Source organism: Sphaerodactylus townsendi, linkage group LG05 (genome assembly GCF_021028975.2).
Source record: "Sphaerodactylus townsendi isolate TG3544 linkage group LG05, MPM_Stown_v2.3, whole genome shotgun sequence".
NCBI lineage: Eukaryota > Metazoa > Chordata > Lepidosauria > Squamata > Sphaerodactylidae > Sphaerodactylus > Sphaerodactylus townsendi.
Window position 1 is genome coordinate 24655564 of NC_059429.1, and position 14378 is coordinate 24669941.

Consider the following 14378-nt stretch of genomic DNA (forward strand, 5'->3'; position numbering starts at 1 on the left):
TATGAGGTAGAGAAATATGTATAGAATCCAGAACTCTTTGGAGAAAGGAAGGGGTAAGAAATAGCTATCATTGTAGTTTTTTGTTTTGTTTTCATATGATAAATAGATGCGGTCTGCTGTTTCTCCAGGCAGTTGTGGTGGGAATCATACCATAAATTACTTCCCAACCTGGTCCTTTACAAACAGGGGAATAATCCCTCTTCCAAAACCATGTTTTATCTGCCCAAAGGCAAAAAGATGTGCACGTGAACTCATGAAGTTGCTTTAGACCAGGGGTAGGGAACCTGCGGCTCTCCTCTCTGTCAGCATGGCAATTGGCCATGCTGACAGAGGCTGATGGGAATTGTAGTTCCTGAACATCTGGAGAGCCGCAGGTTCCCTACCCCTGCTTTAGACCCTTGGTCTGTCAAGCTTGTAATTATCTACTCTGGCTGCCAGAGGCTGTCCAAGGTCTCAGGCAGAAACCTTTTCTATTAGCTGCTACTTGATCCTTTTAAATGGAGTTTCCAGGGATTGAACATGGAGCCTCCTGTGTGCAAAGCGGATGCTGTACTACTTGGCCATTCCCCACAGAGTCTTGGCTAAGCTTATCACAGTGTTATTTAGGGAGCCTTGGGTCATTTTTTAAATGTTTGGGGTGAGATTAACTTGAAGAAAATTCACAATAACCACCTGAGGTGGGTGATCAGATGGCTGGTCTTGGCCTTTGCGGTCTGTCAGCTCTGTTTTGACAAGCAGTAGTTTTACTGCTTTGGTGGTGGGAAGCGAACAGGCCAACAGGGCTTTCATGGCAAGAGAAGAACCGAGGTGGTTTGCCACTGCCTGTCTCTGCGTCATAACTGTGGACTTGCTTAGTAGTTTCCCATCCAAATATTAACCAGGGCCAATCCTGGTTAGCTTTTGAGATCTGACAAGATTGGACTGGCCTGGGCTTTACTGTTTTACTGTATGGGGGGGGGGGGGGAATAGTTGTTCATCTGCAAGCCTGTCACTTGTGGCCAGTTCCAGCGGAAGTGCTTAAAAATCTTGACTAGTCCAAAGTTGACGAGTAATAGCTACATTTTCCGATCTATTTATCTTTTCAGAAAACATGGGTAGTCTTTGCAGAGCTGGGCTGCAGAAAGGAAATGCTTTATTGGGGGCAGAAATCAGACTCGCTTTTGTATGTCTTCATTTCCCAGACTGTGAAATAGTTCTGATACTTCTTGCCACAGCAGCAGAATCCATATATTTTGAAATTGAGTCAAATGTTTTTTATCCGGCTTCTTCACACCACTAAGTGGATAACAGCATCTACAACCAAAACATGACTAATTTTTAAAAATCATGATAAAATATGCAAAATAACATCAATGAGAAGTTAACGTTTTTCAGTATAGACCAGTGGTTCTCAACCTTCCTAATGCCATGACGCTTTAATACAGTTTCTCATGTTGTGGTGACCCCCAATCCTAACATTTATCCATTTTACAGATGGAGAACACTGATGCAAAGAGTATTAGGTGACCCCTGTGAAAGGGTCGTTCGACCCCCCAAAGGGGTCGCGACCCACAGGTTGAGAACCACTGGTATAGAACATGCCAAGATCTGAGCAAAATAATTTGACATCAGCTTCAGTGGTTTACAGTCTCAGCCACTTAGATCTGGAAGACGACCAGGACCCTTCTCAGAACTCTGGGGGAAAAACAGCCCTCCAGATCCAGCAGTTCAGCATCAAATCTGTTTCACTTTCTAGGGACCCACAGAACGGACCGAAAACTCTTCTGTATCTTGCAGACAGAATTATCCCTAGCAAGCCATTCCACAGAATTTGTGGGGTGGATGTGACACTGGAAAAAGTCACACGAACATCCTAAAAAGATGGAATTGCTAGTAGATTACATTGGGCACATGGGCATATATGTACTCTGGAGAGACTGATTTTCAAGTATATGGGTCCAAGCTGTAACCTAGATAACCCAGGCCAGCTTGGTCTTGTCAGATCGCAAAAGATCAGTAGGGTCAACTCTGGTTGCTACATGGAGTTGCTACATGGAGACAGACAATGGCAAACCACCCTTGAACATCTCTCACTATGAGAAACCTATGGGGTCACCATAAACCAGCTGCAACTTGACAAAAAAAGGGGTGGTGATGGTGAAAGGCTGCCTAAACTATTTGCGTAGGCCAAATTGAAGGACTTTTAGGGTGTGTAATTGTGCAGGATACTTTGGCCCTTGTGCCCTTTTAAACTACAAATTCAGACGCCTTCCACACATGCACTTTCATAATTGTTTGCAAGTGGATTTTGATGTTTCACACAGTAAAATCCAGCTGCAAAGTGCATTGAAAGTGGATTGAAAGTGCATTATTCTGCATGTGCGGGAGAGGCCTTAGCATGCTCATGAGACCACTTGATCTACAGAACCTGGCTGGCAGCCTATTACCATTCAGGGAAGCACCTGCAACTAGAACCATAGCCTCATTAGGCACCATGAGACCACGGTTGATCCTAGTTCCCAGAGATACTCCTGGGAACAAATGCAGGCCCTCTACAGGGTAGCACGATGCCAACCACACAAACCTTTTTAAAGCTTCCATGTAGAGAAGCATTAGCATCTGTGCTAGGAGGAGAACTTGTGGAAACCTACTGTGGGAGCTTCACCATTCTTTGAGCTAATTTTAAGGCTACACATCTCCACTCACTTGGGTGTAAGTCCCGTGGGATGACTCCTGAGTTAATTGAATTGATAGATGTAAAAGTAGTTAGCAAGAACTTCAGATAAATCTTATCCCACTCCTCCAGTCCCATAAGGAGATATGAGAGAGGCCTTCCTGTTAGTTGTAACAATTTTCTTGCTTGCAGTTCTGATCAATTTGTTTTGTTCTACAGAGTCAGAAGGCATCTGTATTTAAAATAGTGACTGAGCCATTTCAGAGTGGTTCCTTAACAATAAATACATATGAATGATTCTCAGTTTCATTCAAAGGCCATATTTAGACTAGGACAGTGATGGCGAACCTTTGGCACTCCAGATGTTATGGACTACAATTCCCATCAGCCCCTCCCAGCATGGCAGGGGCTGATGGGAATTGTAGTCCATAACATCTGGAGTGCCAAAGGTTTGCCACCACGGGACTAGGAGGAGAACTATCTGGTCAGTTTCCAAGGTGGGTGGGTGTTGCCTATTGTACAGGTTTGACTCTGTTGCACTTGGAACTGCTTGCTCTGTGAGCACTTGACTGCTGATGTCACATTGTGGGGTTCAGACAGCTTGGGAGGTGGCTGGTCTTGGCTTAGGCAGTGGTTTGGGGCTGGGTGACCTTCTTGTTCTTTCTCAATGCAGTATTCCTGATAGCATCTAATCTAAAACTAGAAGAATTCAGATAAAGCAAAACAAAAAACAAAAAAACAGTTGAAGTAGTTTCATGTGCCGTGAGACATCTGAGGTGTGTAAGCAAACCAGTGTTTGAGTTCTTGTTCATGAGACTCTCTTAAAGTTCGGATATACAGAATCAAGTAAATTTCCAGCCTGTATTCCGTTAACCAGCTGTTTTGCTGTTGTTGTTTTCTTATCAAGGCAAAGCAGAGAGCTGAGGTCCTTCAGTCTACACAGAGATTCTTCTCAGAGCAGCAGCAGAGCAAGCCGGCTGGAAGCAAAATACAAAAAGTGAGTGACAATGGAAATAAAGCCCCTGAGGCCATGGCCGATCCCTCTGCTGGAGCATGCCAGGACAAAGTGGAGGAAAAGCCAAGCCCCATACCTACAGCAGCCTCCAAGCCTGTTAGAACTGGACCAATCAAACCTCAGGCCATCAAGACGGAAGAGACAAAATCATAAAATGCTGTGCCCGTCTATGCCAGTGTGAGGGGAATAAAAATAGCAGCACAAACCTGTAGCCCAACAGGCAAAGCAAGTCCCTTCAAGGATCTGAGTGGCATACATGGACGTAGACACAAAATTAGCCTTGGCTACCATGAAAGGCTCTAAAGATCTGTGGAGTCCTTGGGGCTCGCGGCTCCCATGCCACTGCATGAGCGTCATCTGTCTGAACCAGAGGGGGGGCCCCCTCTGCCTCCCGAGGACGCAACATAATGCTGCTGGGGCCTGTACTTTAATCGGTGGTTTGTTTGCTGCTGTTTCATGTTGAGAAGCCATGTGGCAAGAGAGGCAGATTGAAGAAGGCCGGTCCTGGCAAGAAGGGAGGGGGTGGTTTGGTTCACGTTGCTCGGTCTCCTTAGCAGATGCTGATGCTCAATAATGACCTGACAGATTTCAAGTGCAGTCGGTAAGGCCAAACAGCAGCTTTATCATCTACTTCCCCACCACCACCTTCACACACATATACACACTCCCCCCACAACATTCTGTAAATCTTCTGTGTCAGATTTCCCTTAAAAAGGCAAGGTATGGCTGCTGCTGTGGTTTGATAGGGTGCTGAATTCAACCGAGAGAGAGAAAAAGAAAAGCTAAACAGCTCCCATGTTACTCTGATACCAAAATCACCCTTTAGGAGGCAGAAAACTCTTAGCGTTGCCATTCACATTGAGCTGTGGCTCAGCAGGGGTGGGAGGGGGTGGGTCAAAGCAGCCCTTAGCCTTCAAACGGTTTTCAGCTTATGTCTGTATAGCATCAAGCACTTGACCTTGTGCCGCAAGGGAGCGTCTTCTCCAAACGTGGCACGTTCTTATATCAGAGCTGCATTGCACCTCCTTCCTGCTCACCGTGTGCTGGGAAATAGAATCAAGTCAAAGAATGCCTTTTTAAAAAATTGTATCTTCTAGTATTATAGCTGTAGGAGAGTACTCTATGATAACTTCTGTGAATGTAAAATATCCCATACCTGCTTATGATATATGTTAGTTGTGACCGTGCTATAGCAGAGCTGTTTTAATGATGTTACTCTAGACTTTTTTCAGGCAGTTGATTGGGAAGCTGATATAAGAGAGCACCGGGTACCGCACCAGTAATAGAATTGGCTGTTTTTTCTCTGAGAATTCCGTTTTTGTTTTTTTCTCTCTCCCCATTTTTTTGTTTTGGAACAAAATGAACTTAAGGTCTGATGTGTATAATTTTGTTCAGATGATGGCAAAAGCTGGAAAAGTCTATTGCTGCTATTGATGCCTAGTGAAATGCTATTGGTTATCTTTTTTATATAAATATTATAATTTGAATTTTTGGAAACTTAGCTGTGATGTCAGCTTATGAGGAGGGACGAAAGGATATCCACTTGTACTGTGAGTTGGCATTGTACAGAAATTAACAGCCATATTGGTCTAGAAATGTTTAAACTTTTTTTCCCATTTGTACAGGGGTAACGCACTGTATTAAATATGTAAGGTCCTATTTACAATGGGTTTGATTACAGAAACTAATAAAATATTCTCTAAATAAAATGTCTGAGTGTGTTGTGCTCATCCAAGTTCAAATTGCTCTGCAACTACAGATACTCGTGGCAGCCTTTAAAATACTGTGATTTGCCAAGAATTCTGATTTTGACATATTAAATTCAGAGGTATTAGCCTTGGAGAACTGTTTGTAATTGGTGCGACACCTTGAGAAAATAGTTTGGGCTCATGTAAGGTGAATAAAAGGGACATGTGATAAGTGTTCTGCTGTGCTCAGTACCAACGGTCGTTCTTCCTGCACTGAAGCTTTAAGGAAAGGTTTAATGTTTAATGCATTTTTATCACAATCTTTCAGTTAAAAATCAGACATGAATTCAATTTACAGTGATAAAATAACATTAAAAGCCTACCAAATAACAAATGCAAAATAGATGAATAGCAGATTAAAATCAGTTGAATTAGATGCTAAAACATATGGGAATGGGTCAGTCTTCGGCATGACATCTGAAAGTGAACAGAGATGAAGCCGGTTGAAATGTTTTTCCCAAAAATGTACACTGTTGGGTTACCAGTTTAGCGAAGAGCCTCTTGCTGAGAGCCATAACACTGAACTTCTGGTTTGGATTTATTCCTTTACATTTTCTCTCCAAAAAGGGATCCAAAGTGGCTTACATCATTCTCTGCCATTTAGGGACTGATGGCTGGGAAACTCCTAGAAAGTCCTCTGTGACTAGCCCATCATCACCCAGCAGGAATGTAGGAGCAGAAACACACCTGGTCCACCAGATAAGCCTCTGCCACTCAGGTGGAGGATTGGGGGAATCAACCCCGGTTCTCCAGACTAGAATCCACCAGCTCTTAACCACCACACTGGTATACACTCTGACCTTTTCCCCCAGACCTGTTCATTCACCAGGGCAACCACAGCCCTATCAGTGCTAAAATCAGCACTGTCTGAAATAAGTCCAGACAATCAGTGTTCAGCAATGCCTGGAAATGAATCACCCATATACCTTTGAGAGGCTTTACCTGCTGAAAGGGGAGATTTGCTAACAGTTAAACAAGGTCGTAACATTCAAAACCAAAATCCGCGTAATACCTTGAATTAAGACCGAAATAACAGTGTGCAACAACTCTTCACTAGGCTGAATGTTTCAAAAGCAATAAAAGAAGGTGGGGAGAGAAATCTCTTAGCCTAGGATTGTGACATGTCTGTTGGCCATCATGTGTATGTAGAATGCTGTACTATCTTCAGTGGGCACAGGGTGGGACTGCTCTAGAAGTGCATAAATGGCGTGCTGGGAATAAGAAGGAAGAAAAAAGAAGCGACACCCTTGAAAACAACCAAATAGCTGATCAAATGTCTCTCAGATGGCAAATGGCCAAACCTAGTTCTTACTGTAACACTGGAGATTAGTTTGGGGGTAGCAGGGACGTATTTAACAATGCCTGTACCCAGAAAAGCTTATACATGGGGTGCTGACAAAAAGACTTTAAGATCATTGGCTGAGAAGATTCCCCTTTCCCATTTTAAGACATTCAGCCCAGTGAAGAATTCTGGAGATTCTGAAATTTCCACATTGTTTTGTTATTTCATGGTTTTTATTTTAGGATACAGCAAGGTACTAGCTATGGTCAAGGAACGAAGCCTGCTTTGGCAGGCCCCTCACCTTTATTTGCAAGGAGCGATATGGTTCTGTAGCAGAGCTTCTCCATCCACCAGTGCAAGAATGTTTCTGTTGGGCTGCTGCTCAGCCATCCGAAGCAACCAGCCCGAAGGAGCACAATGTAAGGTGCCTCCAAGGGTCCATGAGACAGGAAGGAAGGATGGAACTAGGCAAGAGATCTGACACAACAGACGACCTTCTGTTTGTGAACCCGTCCCTTTTCTCAGAACACGAACTCTAATCTCCAGAAAAGGCCCAACAACTGGATGGGACGGAAGGTGTGGGACTCCGGTCAATCTGGGCTAGCTGTTCCACATACGGCGGGCAGTCTTGTTCACCAGAGTGCACAGCAAGAAGAACTGGGGCTACATTATTAGAGAATCTATGGCCGCCTTCCTTTGGAGAATGGCTGACAGAAACTGGTGAGGAGTAAACGGCATAGTGCATTGGCAAACAAGGGGTACAGTACCTACATGGGCTTGTAGGATCCAGGCCTCTTTTATCCATTGAGTAAACAGCGCAGTTCCCTAGCATAGGCTGATGTCCAGTCAGATCAATTGCTTCTTGCGTAAGATTTCTCGGGAAAGCAGCCCAGGTGGCTGCAACTCGTGGTGGGCCACTCCAATATACCTGAGCTGTGAGCTGCTGCTGGTGACCCTGGGGGCATCGGTCAGAATAGATGGCATGATGACTTTTAGCAAGACAAGCTGGGGGATTCCAATGAATGGGGCACAGGCGCTTATCTGTGGAGGGATAAGCCCAGTACCGTGAAAGGGGCTGTACGCACTTCTGATAGTGATGTCTCCATGTTCCTTGATGACATCCCACAGCATGACACATGCATCTGCAGGACTGGCACTGGCAAAGAGGAGAAGATTCAGGAGAGGGTAAGTCGCTGATACCTCTGTGGAAAGCAGAAGTTGAGTTCGAAAAAGGCCGTAGACGAGGTGAACACAAGCATCTCATATCCATCCCTCAGTGTTTTGGGGGGGCAAGTCATAGTCCATCGATGCCTGACCAGCGGGGAAGAAAAATTGAGGTCATTCAACTGGAAGGAGTTCACACTACCTGTCGTTCCCAAGCACAAAAGTTAGTAGGGTTTGCCAGTGGCATGATTTGATCAATGTTGGCATACCAAAATCATGCAAGCATTGTTTTTTTCTGGAGAGGAAACCATGTTTGTCTCCTAATCAGGGGTGAAGTCAGGAATCTTGTAGCACCACAAATCTGTTAGGTTTTATTATGGCATAAGACCAGTGGTGGGATCCAAAAATTTTAGTAACAGGTTCCCATGGTGGTGGGATTCAAACTGGCGGGGCGTTCCGGGGGCGGGGCATTCCTGGGCAGGGCTGTGGCAAGGACGCAGCCGCTGCGCCGGTCCTTGGGCGGGAAACAAATGCACGCACGCGCAGGCTGCCACGCACGCCAGTGCACCTCCTGCTAGTCTGCTTCAAGTTCTGTGCGCTACTGCTGAGAGGAGGGGCATAACTAAGGCAAAAATCACGTGGCAAAATCACCAATTAGTAACCCCCTCTCGGCACACACAAATAATTAGTAACCTACTCTTGGGAACCTGGGAGAACCTGCTGGATCCCACCTCTGCATAAGACTTGAAGAACTGGAGCTCGCATCTTGGGATGAATGAAGCTCGTCCATTGTGAGCAAATATTCATACACATGAAAATAAAGCGGGAGGGAGACCACCCTTGGGAGTCAAACAGGTCATGAAACTACTGTACATGGCATATATCTCATAAAATGAACTCTTGTCCACCAAAATTTATGCTGTAATGCATCTGTTAAAGGTTACCTCAGGCTTACATTTTATTAGTAAACAAAATATATTGTATATGCAAAGCATCCTCCAGTAATTAGCACATATGCCCCTTTTTAATAGCTTTGTAAATGTTACTTCAATTATATACATTCAGTATATAGCTGACAACTATTCAAGCTGACCTGACATTCAAACCGTGTTCCGTCAGTCTAAATTCAATGGTGGAAAGTCCTGCCAAGTCACAGCTGATTTACACTGACCACACAGGGCTTTCAAGGAAAGAGATGTTCAGAGGTGGTTTGCTTCTGTGTGGGCTGAGAGAGTTCTGAGAAAACTGTGACTGGCCCAAGGTCATGCAGCAGGCTTCATGAGGAAGACTGGGGAATCGAACCTGGTTCTTCAGATTTGTGTCTGCTGTTCTTAGGCAGCACACTATACTTTCTCTATTGCCTTATCCCAGTGGTGGCGAATCTATGACACACGTGCCAGAGGTGGCACTCAGAGTCCTCTCTGTGGGCACACACACAGAGAGTTCATCACGTGGGGGCAGAAAATTTTCCCCACACAAACACACACCTAGGCTGACCTAGGCCGCTGGGGACGACGTGCGCTCACCTCGGTGAGCAGGGAGGACTCGGCTGGTGGGCCTGGTGCCTGTGCTCCGGGTGGCTGCTGCCCAAGTGGGGGGGGGGGGCGAGACAGAGGAGGCGGAGATGCCAGAGAGGCGCAGCAATGGGGCTTGCTTCTGAGTAAACCCTTCTAGGGTCATGATTCACCCATTCCAAGTGTTGCATGTCTGCTTCAAAGCAAAGCCACCAACTACCATCAAGCTTACTCCCGCATAATGTGCGCCTTGGAGCCAACCATTTTTTCCAAACTAAAACCTCAGCATTCAGGTTAAATTGCCGTGTTGGTGTTGGCACTTTGCGATAAATAAGTGGGTTTGGGGTTGCAGTTTGGGCACTTGGTCTCGAAAATGTTCGCCATCACTGCGTTATCCTAATACATAATTGAGTTAGGGTTGGAATTAATTGATGACTCACCTCCTACCAATGGGTGCACAAGACAATACTTCACTACTGTGAGTGTGAATGGCCCTACTCTCAACTGCTGTGCTCTTCTGGAACTTTCATTCATTCACAGAAAGTGCCTACTACTGGAGGAATGTACTGCACTGAAGAAGCATTAAGGGAACCTTAGGATTCCAGTCAAATTATCTATCTTCCTTCAGATGAATTTTAAAGTATGAGTTTTTCCAAACAGAGACTGGTCTTGTTTTTATTGTGTAAACCACTGTGGATGATAATGGCATATTATAAATAAAATTTATGACTACTGTTGGGCAAATCAAATGGCAGTGATTTAACTTCTTAACGACTGAGTAGTTTGCCCTAGGGCAGGGATGGCCAACCTGTGGCATTCCAGATGTTCATGGACGACATGCTGGCAGGGGCTGATGGGAATTGTCGTCCATTAACATCTGGAGCGCCATGGGTTGGCCACCCCTGCCCTAGGGGAAGAACTGAGATTAAATATACCCTTTGAGGTCTCCCCTCTGCATCTTTGCATAGTCTAAAGCATAGGTGTAAAACTCGCAGCCCTCCAGATGTTATGGACTACAGCTCCCATCATCCCCTGCCAGCATCATGCTGGCAGGGGATGATGGGAACTGTAGTCCATAACATCTGGAGGGCTGCGAGTTTGACACCTGTGATCTAAAGTAAGCATGTCAACTTCTGGTCAAGACCCCAACAAGTTCTGTGTGGTGACAATTGTCAGAGATACATCAAAAATGGCACAGCTCTCAAAAGGCTGTGTGTGTGTGTGTGTGCCATCAAGTCATAGCTGCTTTATGGTGACCCTATAAGGGTGTTCATGGCAAAAGACATTCAGAAATGGTTTGCCATCTCCCGCCTCTGTGTGGGCTGAGAGAGTTCTGAGAGAACCATGGCTGCCCCAAAGTGATCCAGCAGGCTTCATGTGGAGGAGTGAGGAATTAAACCTGGTTCTCTCAATTAGAGCTGTTAACCACTATACTACACCAACTCCCAAAGGGCCAGAGGATGAAAATGTGCCCTTCATAGAATCCTCTCAGTGGAGAGAGATGATACTATCTAGAGAACTGGGAAGGTCCTTGGAACCACTTTCAAGATGGCTTCATACATGCATTTAAAAATGGAAAATGTGACTGTGGCAAACCAGTTAGTAGAAACAGGTGTGCTCATGAAGGAAGTACTAAGTGGGCTATGCCTCCTTGGCAAGGGTATCTAAGCTGAGAAACTCAAGTTTCTCCAGTTGTTCAGTTTTATCCAGCTGCACCACTATATGTGTATGTGAGTGTGTTCCAAAAATTCACAGTTTGATTTAAAACTTTCCAGGGACAACAGAACACCAATAACAATCTAATTAGGAAGTAACTCACTGCAGGGTCAAAATTCTGCCCCAGACAGAATCCTGGACTTTGTTGATTGCTTCTTTGCATTCCTGGTGCTGCGTAGGAGAGTTTCACTTGACGGTTTTATCCTCACAAGATCCAAATGATTCTGGGGCCTTTGTTGAAAGTGGTGAAGAATGTTAGGTGTCCTTTGGATCTCCTTTGTCATATCCCTGTAATCTTGTTCAGCTCCATTAACTTCAACAGAGATGCTGCACAGAGATGCTTGGTTCATTAAGTTGGACTTGGTCCTTGGTGTTTCATGATGATTGGCTAGGTCTTTGATGATGTCACATTTGTGTCCAAAGACCCCACAGTTTTTGCACAGGTTGCTAGGTTAATTGATTCATTCAGAAGAACAGATCGTGCTGTTTTGATCATACTTGTCCTGCTACAGATATGAAAGTTAGGACTCAAGGCAAACAGCCCCATCTAAAGAGGGGGGGCAAATCCACCAATGGGAGTGGCACAGGGCTGCACCGGTGGATTTGCCCTTCCTGGGTGCTGCACCAGCATTTCTGTGCCCTTGCCAATTGCATCACAGGGGCAGTCTGGGGATGTGGCCAGGGCAGGAGCCGACAGTCGTCAGCTTCCACCCACACCTTGCCACCAGACACATTGGTGCCCTGCTCCTGGACGGGAGCTGTGTGGAGGGCTTTTGGCAGTGAGGGTTTTTAAGAAAACTTTTTGGTTCTCCGTGCCACTGGAAAGCCGTGCTGTTAGACTTTTAGATTCAGAAGGCAGAGCGTTGTTATCTCTGGAAAGGATAGGCGATGGCTGTGCCTCGTATTGCATAGAGAGGTAATGAAGTAACTGGCAAAACTTCTCAAACTAGAGTTGTCAACCTCCAGGCAGAACTTGAATGCCCAAGGCCACTCCAAGGCTGATGGTATAGTTGTGTCTGGGCTGCACCTTTTCAGACTGCAATTGGGGATGCTCATAACTGGATGCATGTCTCTAAAACTCCTTCCAGGGCCCGTTGAAGATACCTTGTCACCCCAAACTCCAAAATAACCCCCCCCCAGGGTCCCAGTCATTTGCCATACAGTATGACATGGGTTCACAGAATATTAATTTATTTCCTGTGACATGATTTTCTTTTGTTTTTAATGTTTAAGTGCAAAGTTCATAATACTTGTTAATTCATTGGTGAGGGATCATAACTTTCCACGTGGATAATTAGCAGATTAAATGGCAGCTATGTGGAGGCGCTAATGCAAGTAGTTCTGTAGGCTTGTTATTTCAGTGCTGCTGTAACTGAGGAGAATGAAGAATGAAGCTTCTTTCTGAGATGGGGCTAACGTGGGATTTTCATTTGTGCAGACCATTCTAGGACTAGTGTGATGTAGCAGTTCAGAATGTTGGCCAAAGATCCAGAAGACCCAGATTCAAATTTCCTGGGTGACCTTGGGCCAGTCTTATACTTTCAGCCTAATCTACCTCACTGAGTTGTGGTGACGATGACATTGGTCGAATCCCCACTACTGTCTTAGCCAAGTTTCAGAACACAAACTAACCAGGTTTGAGGGACGACCTCCCCATTGCTTGTGTGGCAGATTCCATTTCTGGTGCTCGTTCTCCCCGTTAATCCGTGTTCCGGCAGGACCTGGTTGCAAGTGGCATAGACCCCATTAACACGGTTCAGAGCTGATCCGAGGGGAGGGATGAGGGTTGAAACCCTGACTCGTTTCCTACCCTGGAGTGTGACGCGGAATTAGGGCAACCAATCAGCGCTGCAATGCGTGCGCAGCCTTTCCTTGGTTTCATTTCCGCTTTTGTGATCGGCCAGCAGAAGGGGATGCAAACTTTAAACAGTCAAATGTGTAACTTTGAATCGTTAATGGTTTACACGGGTAACGATTAACTGTTTGCACAGTTAAACAGTTAAACGTTAATCTTTTACACGCTGGTTTTTTTGATCACGCCCCTACAATGTACGTTTCCGCAGTGGGAAAAGGTCCCGCCCCATCAAGGCACGCCAGCCAATCAGGGGAGACCAGCAAAGCGAGCTCGCCTGGTAGTGGGGATTGCTAATGTTAGAGGTAAAAATGTTGCTTTTACATATACCAAAGAGGTGTTATTTTTATAAACATAAGTATACACGGGACAATGATTGCCTTATAAGTTATAAAAGAAGGTATCTTTAGGTGTTTTCATAAGGTGTAAGACTATATTAAGTTATCTACACACATAAACATATTTTAGTGCACAAATATGGGATTTAGAAGTCACAAAGAATATACCCTTCACAGAATCACAAGATTTAGTAGGTGGACTCTGAATATAAAGTTCATGTATAGTATCTACACTTGAATATAATGAGGTTGAAAGCCTGTTAAGTTGGATGGAATCCAAAGAGAGATGGGAGTATGATGCTTAGTATATTCCATTTGACTTGTGTATTTCTTATCATATCCCAATCAAAAGCACACCTGCTTTAAAATAATGAGCTAGCAGAAGAAGAAAGGTCAAGGGTTAGAGGGGAATAATAGGTGATGTGGTGATGTAGTAGTTTATAATCATGTTTATATATTTGAATGTTTTTATATTGTAGCTAAATAATGAAACTTAAAGAATATGTTAATCACTCATGTTCAATATATGTATCCTAATGCTTCATGTGTAATTAATCCTGCTATAAATGTTATTCTCTCAGTTTAAAGTGTAAAATAGCTAAAACAGCTTGCTTCTCTAGATCCTAATCAGTAGGTGCTATTAAGCAGAAACTCCATTCAGAAGCTTCTTAAGGCCTCTAGCTAAAGTCTTTTTCTAAGATGCTTCTGAAGCCTGGTTTCAATAGTCATAATTCTTGTGCCAAACAGACACCTGCTGATAAGAGGGCCCCTAGCAAGCTTGGGATAGTGTCTTCAAAGCAGGGGAGTGGGTCAAGAAAACCTAGGTTCTTGTGCCAAGAAGTACCCGCTTATAGGAGGCTAAGATCCTGTGCCAAGATAGAAGGCCTTTGGATGAAGGGATAAAATATGATGGTGTCTTCACAGTAAGATAAGGGAACCAAAGACGTGGAAGGTGCATCCAGAGGGCATCCAGAGGAAGGATATATATATCATGAAGATATATATCATGAAGACACGGCATGGATATATATCATGAAGGCACTACCGAAGGGTTGACAGTTAAGAAGAACCAAATATTAATTACAGGAAATGACCA

The 14378-nt window shown here is 44.6% G+C and overlaps 1 protein-coding gene across 11 annotated transcripts in view; it reads left to right on the top strand.

The window, feature by feature from the left end:
- Nucleotides 1-5377, top strand: part of PRRC2C (proline rich coiled-coil 2C) — a 76702-nt gene extending 71325 nt beyond the window's left edge. For 10 of the 11 annotated variants that reach the window (XM_048498610.1, XM_048498617.1, XM_048498614.1 and 7 more), the window contains one exon: nt 3561-5377. In XM_048498610.1, the coding sequence (XP_048354567.1) occupies nt 3561-3821 (261 nt within the window). In that variant the 3' untranslated portion in view covers nt 3822-5377. The remainder of the gene's footprint in view (nt 1-3560) is intronic. The other variant, XM_048498620.1, reaches the window with a different exon arrangement.
- Nucleotides 5378-14378: the final 9001 nt, after the last annotated feature.